This window comes from Megalops cyprinoides, chromosome 8, assembly GCF_013368585.1.
Source record: "Megalops cyprinoides isolate fMegCyp1 chromosome 8, fMegCyp1.pri, whole genome shotgun sequence".
Classification (NCBI taxonomy): Eukaryota; Metazoa; Chordata; class Actinopteri; order Elopiformes; family Megalopidae; genus Megalops; species Megalops cyprinoides.
Window position 1 is genome coordinate 3,153,579 of NC_050590.1, and position 9,678 is coordinate 3,163,256.

Consider the following 9,678-nt stretch of genomic DNA (forward strand, 5'->3'; position numbering starts at 1 on the left):
GATTATTGACTATTGAAATATTGTTCAACACTTCACTTCTTCGCATACATTTTGTATTCTTTGTATATATGTTTTTCGGTGTCCTGGCAGTAATTAAATAATCATTTGCAACCTGCAATAGTCTGTAAATAAGGTGCCACTTTATTGTGTATTCTGCGTGCATGTGAATGCAACTCTGTATCTGGATCTGCAAGGTTGCATGCCTGTATACCGCTCAAGCCATTGGCTCCACTACTTTGGGAATCCTTCCATTTCTGATGGTACTGTTGCTTGGTTAATTAAGAGCGTGCGTCAAAAGAACCCGAGCCCGTTGTTTCTGACGGTGCCCACGTGCACTGCTGCTGTTTGCAAATACCTCATTCTTGGCTCTTGATGTTGCATTCCCAGGTATCCTCCTTCCATAATGGATTTTACTCTGTGGCAGCTGAGAATGAACCTAATCCTGATAGTCTAACCTGGCCACTCTCCAGGATTTCGGTATGGCTCTTACTATGTTATCGTGCTAAGCTATAAAATTCCTGCTGCTGCGGGCAAACTTGGAAATGCATTATTCTCCTTTTATAGATGGCCTGAACCCTCCCAAAACACTTACACACATGTGTGCATGCACACACAACAAAACAAATAAAATACATATTTTTATTCAAAGCCATCCTTGATCCAATTTTTACTGAATAAACTGCTAAAAACTGTGTTTGTAATATGCTTCTTACCCTAAATGACTTGTGTTAATATCATTCTTCATTCTTGATCTGAGCTCTTGATTGCTCCCTGAGGTGTCAATATAGATACAAAGAGAGAGAGTAATTTTTTTTATTACTACTTTTTGGGTTACATTATTTCACGGTGCGAAGATGCTTTCATATCTTAGATGTGCACACACATTGTGGATCATGTCCAAAATAGAACCTCTCCACAGCATTTTCTCCAATCAAATGTCAGAATTTTTCCTTTCCACACTCCTCAATACTAGCTTAAAGCCTAGGACCTTTTATTTATTAAGTTTTGCAATCGATACTTTACTAAATTTTTATCACCGTTGTGGCAGCTTATTTCACTGATTGCTCATCTGAGACCACGAGAGTCAGATCATGCCTTACTTGACTAAATTTAATTTCCTCTCTTTTCACCCCTAAGGAATTCTTCACACTCCACAGTGCAGTAGCTGCTCTTATTCTGGTGGCATGCATTTCAGGGATGAGGAGGGTACAGATAGCACCGATGTTCAATTCCATCTTCAAATGCTATAAGTTCTTATATTACATTCAAACTGTCTCCTAGCGATGTCCACTGCATTGCAAAACTGAATATACTGGACTGAGTTCTGCATGCATGACAGCTAATATGTAATTTGCTTTGCTGCCTCCAGCCTCTTCATGTTGTTATCTAGCAGGACTGTTTTGAATACAGAAACATCTCTGTTACAGGGCATGACATGTTCTGCCTGTTAGAGCCATAGACTTCATAAAGGTGTCACTATCCCCTTTTAAAGAGTAGGTCCCAGAATCTGACTGTCTGAAATGATTATATTCTTTTATATTCTAGCTGGTTGGGTATACAGGGCTAACTTTTAAGCACACATTATTGAAGTATATCAATATCCAGAAAGTTGCTCATTTTTAGGAGATCACCTTATGATAATATGCACTTCAATTCCAATGCAAATCTGTTTTTTTTTCTTTTTTCTGTTCCAATTTTCAATTTCTTATATGTAAAATTAGATTACCATTTATATTCCATAAAATATGCATTAAAACTTCATGTATGAAATTGGAAGTATCTGATCTTGCAATACATTTCACTTTCACATTGTAGAAATATATTCCTGGCATCTCAGAATATCCAATTTCTCACCTTTTCATTTTCGCCTGTAGGCCATCACCAGTGCCAATGCTAACAAATGGCTGATGCACCACCTGCAAATCCCTGCGCCTGCGTTTCCCCCTGACTGCTCTGTGATCTGTGCCACGTCTCGCTGATGGGGGATCAGCGGAGATGCTATTCCGTATGCACTCGCCAGAAATGAATGACACCTTTCACGGTCCTGAGATCAGGATGTTCCAGCAGACGGCGGGGCACCAGCAGAACGGCAGCTGTGAGGGGACGTTCCCGGGCTGCAACAGGACCACGGGCGGTGAAGACGCCCTACAGCTGCCCACCTTCTCCATGGCCGCCAAGGTGCGGGTGATCATCACCTTCGTCCTGTGCGTGGTCTCCGCCGTCTGCAACCTGGCGGTGCTGTGGGCCGCCAGCACCAACCAGAAGCGCAAGTCGCACGTGCGTATCCTCATAATGAACCTGACGGCGGCCGACCTCCTGGTGACCTTCATCGTGATGCCGCTGGACGCCGTGTGGAACATCACGGTGCAGTGGCTGGCCGGCGACGCCGCCTGCCGGCTCCTGATGTTCCTCAAGCTCCTGGCCATGTACTCTGGCGCCTTCGTCACCGTGGTGATCAGCCTGGACCGTCAGTCCGCCATCCTGGACCCCCTGGCCATCAACGAGGCCAAGAAGAAGAACAAAATCATGTTGGCCGTGGCGTGGGCAATGAGTGTGGTCCTGTCAGTCCCACAGGTTAGTTCGGCATGGCAGGGAACTTCAGCATGGTTCTGTCGGTTCCTGGGGTTACTTTAGGCATGGCAGGGAATTTGAAGATAGTCCTGTTAGTTCCTGAAGTTAGTTTTGGCATGGCAGGGAATTTGAACATAGTCCTGTCAATTCCTGAGGCTAGTTTGGGCTTGGCAGGGAACCTCAGCATGGTCCTGTCGGTTCATGGGTTTAGTTTGAGCATGGCAGGGGATTTGAACATGGTCCTGTCAGTTCCTGAAGTTAGTTTGGGCATGGCAGGGAACCTCAGCATGGTTCTGTCAGTTTCTGAGGTTAGCTTGGGCTTGACAGGAAATTTGAACATGGTCTTGTTGTTTCCTGAGGTTAGTTTGGGCATGGCAGGAAATTTGAACATGGTTCTGTCGGTTCTTGAGTTGGGGGTGGGGGGGGGGGGTGGGGGGGGTGCGTGGTACATACACTCATAAAAGGAAGGTTTCAGGTTCAAAGCACAGGTGGGCTACTGTTGTTGAAACCTTGATGCGAGGTACCTGAATCGCCTGACTAAATTGAACCTGCTATGTACAAGGACAGAATGTGAGGATGCTAAGCAAGAAGACCGTAATTACACCAATAATGGTAACTGGAGAGCCGAAGAGCTCAGCCAGCGTGCAAGCTGACTTAAACGTCCCACTTCAGGGACAAATGTGAAAGAGCCTGACTCACTCACTCACTCACCGAGCGATGAGCAGAGCTCCAGGCCTCCGCGGTCTGCCAGTTTCAAAACAAAATGCTAATTTTGATAAATACTTCAGATGGGTAATTGCTGTTGAATTAATATGATTGCAGGCACAAAGCAAAACAAGATTATGCTGTGTGTAGGTATCAGTTAGGCTTCATTAGTGAATAATGATATACGGGAGATGCAGTGACTTCTCTGATCAAATGTAAGTCAACTTTTAGTATTTCTTACAAACAATACCCATGGGTTGACACATCATTAGCTGCATTTGTACATGCACACTTGATGTTAAGATAACGAATATTGAATATATTTCTGTGGCTTTATGCAGCTTTGATATAGATAATGATTTTTAAAAAATGCCTTTTGCCTTGGTAAAATAATGACAATTCAGGCTTGATATCCATGCATCTCTTACAATAATATACAAAAGACTTTTGTACAGAGGTGACATCAGTTGATTATATTATAATTGGGGTGTGAATGAGTTTTACTGAAAATGGCCTTTTGAAGAATCATGGCCACTTAAATCTGAACAGGCTGACTCCCAGCTCCAATCATTCCAATAAATTAATGTAATTTAGCAGATGCTCTCATCCAGAGTGACTTACACAGCGCATATAATAAAGTAGCATGAAAAGTTGCACAAACAGGACTAACCACACTAGTCATCACTAACCACATATGAACAAGTGTCAGTGCAAAACATGGGGCCAACATTGCAAGCGCATGCCTAAACCAAAATATAAATTCAATGCAGAGGGCACAATATGATTATACTGTACGCGATTACGATGTATAAAAAGCGATATAGTATCTACAAAAAGTATGTGATCTAGAACAAAAAGTGAAAAGTTGTACTTGATCTCATTAAGAAAAACTTCATGCTCTATTTGGGTTTGAGAAACGTAACATTGCATAGCTTACTGCACATACTGCACAAATAGTCTGAAGACCATGCTCTATTTGAACGAAGGTGCGGTTTAAATCATCCATTTATCCATTCAGGTTGAGGGCAGACGGATGTAGCTATTTTCAGTTATACCATGCAACCACAATGCTGGAGCAGGGAGAGGTTCCTTACTTTGATTTCGTCTCTTGTGCACGCAGAACATGACAGATCAACAGTGTGACTTCACAGTAACGTTTCAAATGGAATCACAGAGCAATTAATACTACAGTTATGGTAGATTGCTCTTAACCAAATCACACAAACTTTTTTTTAGTGTTTTTAGTGAACCATCCTAACCTGAGCAGTTACCGAAATGATCAAACAATATTTGAGTATTTCACATTTTAGCAGTTTTATTGTCATGCAGAACATGATTCAAATGCCAGCAGCTGGGATGAGCCCTTCTTGCATTTTTTGTTTCTGATTGTTGTGGACTATAAATTTATCCAAATCATTCCCTGAAACTTAGCCTGCAGAGGAATTTCTTGATGTGATGTGATACCATGAAACAGCAATGGTCCGATAATAATATGAAATTCTATAAATATCACCAAATTCTACATTATCCTGTATCATAAAATCGTGTGTGTGTGTGTGTGTGTGTGTGTGTGTGTGTGTGTGTGTGTGTGTGCGTGTGTGTGTGTGTGTGTGTGCGCGCATTCGGGATTTGCTTTGCATGCATATCAGAACTTTTTATCTGCCTTAATTTGTCTCTCGGCCGTCTAGACCGATGTGTTTTACAACTTCTAACAAGACTTAAATTAGGCTTACATTCTCCTCGGTGTCAGCAGGCGATACTCGATGCCAGTATCCGCTCTTAAGCACCTTGAAAGGTCAGACAGCAGGAGCAGCTAGCTGGAGCCAGTGAGTGATGCTGACGCAGCCCTCTCACTTTCTCATCAGTTACGTAATGTGAAAAAGCGCATACCTTTATTCAGCGCAGAGGGAACACACACTACAGCATCATTGTCCAGTCCGGGTCTAGCGCTGCCCCTGACGTACCCCTCCGAAGGCATCTCTCCTGCCATGTGTTGTTAGCATGTCACCCTTGTGAAGGAGCAATGTAGTAAGAAAAAGAACTGAAGGACATCAGTGTTGGTAGCATGTTTCTAATTGGGATAAGACCCAGGGAGTTAACAGGACGAGAGTAACTCAACAAGAAATTAACCTTCGTTCTGTAGGGAAAATAAAGAAATACCATTTTTACATTTAGCTGCTCAAAAAGGTCAAATGCACCTACAATGACATATTTTGGTCTTCAAGGACTTAAAGCAGATTATCATCAAGAAATATCAAAGGCTTCAAAGAAACCTAACTGAGCTAAAGAGTAAGATCCTGCAAATGTAGCTGTTGTCCCTCAGCCAGTGCTGAGACACGCCGCTCTGCAGTGCTTTCTGTGAAAGACTGAAATATTGACGCTTTGCTCCTTCTGAATATAGTTATCTTAGCAATTACACTCATCTCTCTGTTCACATAGAGACCAGCTCTGTCTGCTGGGGCTTATTACGCACCAGGGATTACCCCTACATTCAGCCAAACCCACCAAGTGGTCTAAAGCCAAAACAACACCGTCCTCCATTAATTCAGCACTGTATTACAACAAAAAAATGTCATATCTTAAAAAACGTTATAAATACTATGTAGACATCTGGATATAAGGAGACAGCTGAGGGTGTGCTGAGGTCTGTCTGGGGGCGCATCCCTAAGCACCCCCATAGCACCGGCCCTGGTCTAACCACTCACATCTTTACAGTGGATGTTTGAGTATTGTATGGTAGAGCTTAGTTATAAATATCGCTTTCCTGAGAGGTGATTGGTCAGTTTTGACTGAATCCAGCGGTCAGCCTTCCGCCCATGCCTCGATCTCCTCGCTAGACCTCGTTTCATCAGTCGCTGCTATAGCGACCGAGAGGGCCGTGCCGTGGGGGTCACAGGAGGACAGGGCCAGCTCTCCAGTGAAGGGGTTCACAGATGAAGGGCCGAATGGGACGTGAGCTAAGCAAGAAAAATTATTCATTGCTGTGCTTCCAGAAAAGCCATGACAGCTGGGTCACCGTGTGCACCCTGGTCCATTTCGGAAGACCTGGCTCTAACTCAAGACATACCATGTCCTCACATGCTGGTCTGCTATAATGCAGAGAGTTCAGTAATTCAGTCTCCAGCAAGTCAAAGGGAAGGGGGGTGGAAAGGCTTTTCAGGAGTTGTCTTTGTGCGCTGGTGCCTGGCTACTGCTCTGGCCCAGGAGAACACTCTACCTCCGAGAACAAATGCTGAAATATTCCCTCTGTGTTTCTGCTACAAAAAAGGCAAAAATTAGGTGGCACTTTCAAGAACCACAAACTTTTCGTGATTTCTGTAATATTATGGCCCATACAACTGTAATATGAAGATATCCTTATCCAGGACATCTACAGGTAGTTTTTGATAGTTTTACAATTTTGGAAACCAGAATTGTTGATATCCAAACCGCTAATGTTTCAGAATTTAAAAATTACAATATTCGGTAGAAGACAAGCATTGGAACTAACATTGATAATCATTTACACAGCGGCTTTGTTGATTTACCATTGAAATGGTGGTACAACTACTTCCAATGTAGAACATTATGTTCTATTAGCTGCCATAAATCTTTTAAACAAGGAAGTTTCACATTAGGCCTTTTTTGTTTTGTATTGTATGAATCATGCTGGTATGGTAATTGTTCTTTTGCACTTCTCAGGTTTGTCTTGTGGTGTCTGATGTCTCTAATGAGCTGTAAAAATAATTTCCTGCTGTGCAGAAAATAAATTAAATCTGAATCTTATACAGGCGGATAGTGAGCAATTCAGGTTAAATGCCCTTGTTAAAGGTGTGATAGCTTTTTCACAATTTAGACTCATACCTATAAACTTTTATATGCAAGTCTAGTTTCCTAATCAATATACCATACCAAGAGCAGGATGGAAAAATAAGTGCATTGCTGGATTTATGTGTTCATTACTGAGAACTGTGATGAGACAGTTTGCAGCTGTGATGTTGACCGTGATTAACTCTGCATGTGCGCTCTCCCAGATGTTCATATTCCACAACGTGACCATCACGGTTCCTCAGAACTTCACCCAGTGCACCACCCAGGGCAGTTTTGCCAGGCACTGGCAGGAGACCGTGTACAACATGTTCACCTTCGTCTGCCTCTTCCTACTGCCTCTGGTCATCATGATCTTCTGCTACACCAGGATCCTTATGGAGATCTCCAGCCGCATGACCAAGGGCAACGGTGAGCTGCGTTCGATCAGACCAAGAGATCTGCAGGGGTCTGGGAACTGGGAACATGTGGTGATTTTGATAACACAGAAACCTTAAATCACTCCAATACAACCAGACACAGCTCTGACTAGATTATTTATGTCTGCATGGAGACGTAAATTGACTGAGATTGCAGTGCTTAAAAAGTAAGTTTTTATTATATGTCTCACATGTGTTCCATAATGTTCTATATGGTGTATGGCAAGATTTCCAATAACAATTGTGTCCAAGGCAAATTCACCAATAGCCACCAGTAGGATACAAATAGCAGAGACAACCTTTCAAACTCACATCAGTCCCCAAGTGATTATTCATGATTAACAAGTGTGGTAATTTAGGATGGATCCATCAGCAGTTGATTGTTCTTTGCGTAATTGTGTCTTCCTTAAGTGCACGGTAAGATCGCAGATATTTTGTATATTTAACAAATAGCCAGTGTGCCACCCGCTGAATGTTCCGTCCCTCCCATTGATGAAGCTGTAAGTGCTCTGGTTGTCTTTGAAGGGACATTGTGGAGACCATTTTTCAGAGCAATGCAGACAGCACTGAAACCTACTGTTACCAATTACAACCTCCCAGACAGGCAGAGGAGCGTGACAGGATGCAGTTATAACATAAATCTTGTCCTTAAACATGTCATTGTGTGTGTCTGTGTGTGTGTGTGCGTGTGTATGCATGTGTTTCAGTATTGTCCAATGAGGTGCACCTCCGTCGCTCAAAGAACAACATCCCGAAAGCCCGGATGAGAACTCTGAAAATGAGCATCGTCATTGTGATGTCCTTCATCATCTGCTGGACCCCTTACTACCTGCTGGGCCTGTGGTACTGGTTCTTCCCCGACGACCTGGAGGAGACTGTCTCCCACTCCCTCACTCACATGCTCTTCATTTTCGGGCTCTTCAACGCCTGCCTGGACCCCATCACCTACGGGCTCTTCACCATCCACTTCCGAAAACGGGTCAAGCGTTACTGCCACGGCGCCACCGTCCTGGTGGAGTCGGAGAACAACTCAACTGCCACCGCCTCCTTCAGGTGCTCCACCTCGCCCTTGCGGATGAAGCAAGTGACCAGTCAGGAGCAGCAAGGTGCTCAGGGGGCCAGCGGTGGACAGAAGGAGCAGGAGAAGAAGACCAACTACTACAACAGCTACCTGACCGTCTGCGCCAATGAAGGCGAGGACACCAGCCCAGAGAGCATGATATGATGGGGGAACACGGACAAGGCACACAAAGAGCAGAGTTCTACCGCAGACTCCAACGAATGTACGTCTTACGTCCTGTCCGATCAGCCGTGCTCTGAAAAACGTGACACGCATTCTCTGTCGCTCATATTGCATGTTGACGGGAGGTATAGCAGCATGATACCGTCAGAGGATTAAACTCCATCTGCCGGATCCTAATGACAGCAGCTAACGCTTAAAGCTTCTAATGATCGACGATTCCGGAATGTTACACAAATCATAATTAATGTATGACGACTGGAGATTTGTCATCCTCACACGCACGTGCACACACACACACACACACACACACACACACTGAAATATTAATGCACTGAGGGGAAAAAAAGCAAATGAGTTCTCCCACGGTAGTGGGGAAGTGAAGTATCCCTGAAACGTGTGACTGGCATCAGAAAGTGCAACAGGATGGAAGAACGGCTCAGCCTGAGCTACACTTGATGTTAATGAAGTGAAAAGGATATGAAAAAGCATTCTATTATTAGGAATACAGCAAATATGTTTTTTTTTTTATGTTGTTGCTCTTGTTGTTTGTGGTGTTGCTGAGATATGATGCTGAATCTAATAAATGGAAATTGGGGTCTTTGAGGCTTTTCAGATGCTTAGCACCAGCATCTTAATCTTCAGCTCCAAGGTTTCTCTGCAGCCCATCTGTGATTTCCCAAGGAATGTAGCGAGAAAATGCAGGAGAACCGCATATGTTGCAGCCTGACCTGCCTCAGCCCAGCAATACATTATTTATTGCTTTCTCAAGAGGAGTTGTGAAACTGTGTGGTGTAAATTATTATTATTATTTATTTTTTTTGCTGAGGATATATTCTACGCTAACATTTTTGTGGACAGCATGCGTCAGTGTGTAGATGAGATTCAACCATAGCAGTGCCACTTCATTGTAGAGTATGGAGGACTAATCTCACT

At 43.5% G+C, this 9,678-nt stretch overlaps 1 protein-coding gene across 1 annotated transcript; it reads left to right on the forward strand.

Annotated features, from left to right (window-relative positions):
• Positions 1-2,042: 2,042 nt before the first annotated feature.
• LOC118781838 (gonadotropin-releasing hormone II receptor-like) lies at positions 2,043-8,727 on the forward strand. Its single transcript, XM_036534943.1, has 3 exons — positions 2,043-2,574; positions 7,290-7,494; positions 8,210-8,727. The coding sequence occupies exons 1-3, from the start codon at positions 2,056-2,058 to the stop codon at positions 8,725-8,727; spliced, it is 1,242 nt and encodes a 413-aa protein (XP_036390836.1). The 5' UTR covers positions 2,043-2,055.
• The last annotated feature ends 951 nt before the right edge of the window (positions 8,728-9,678 follow it).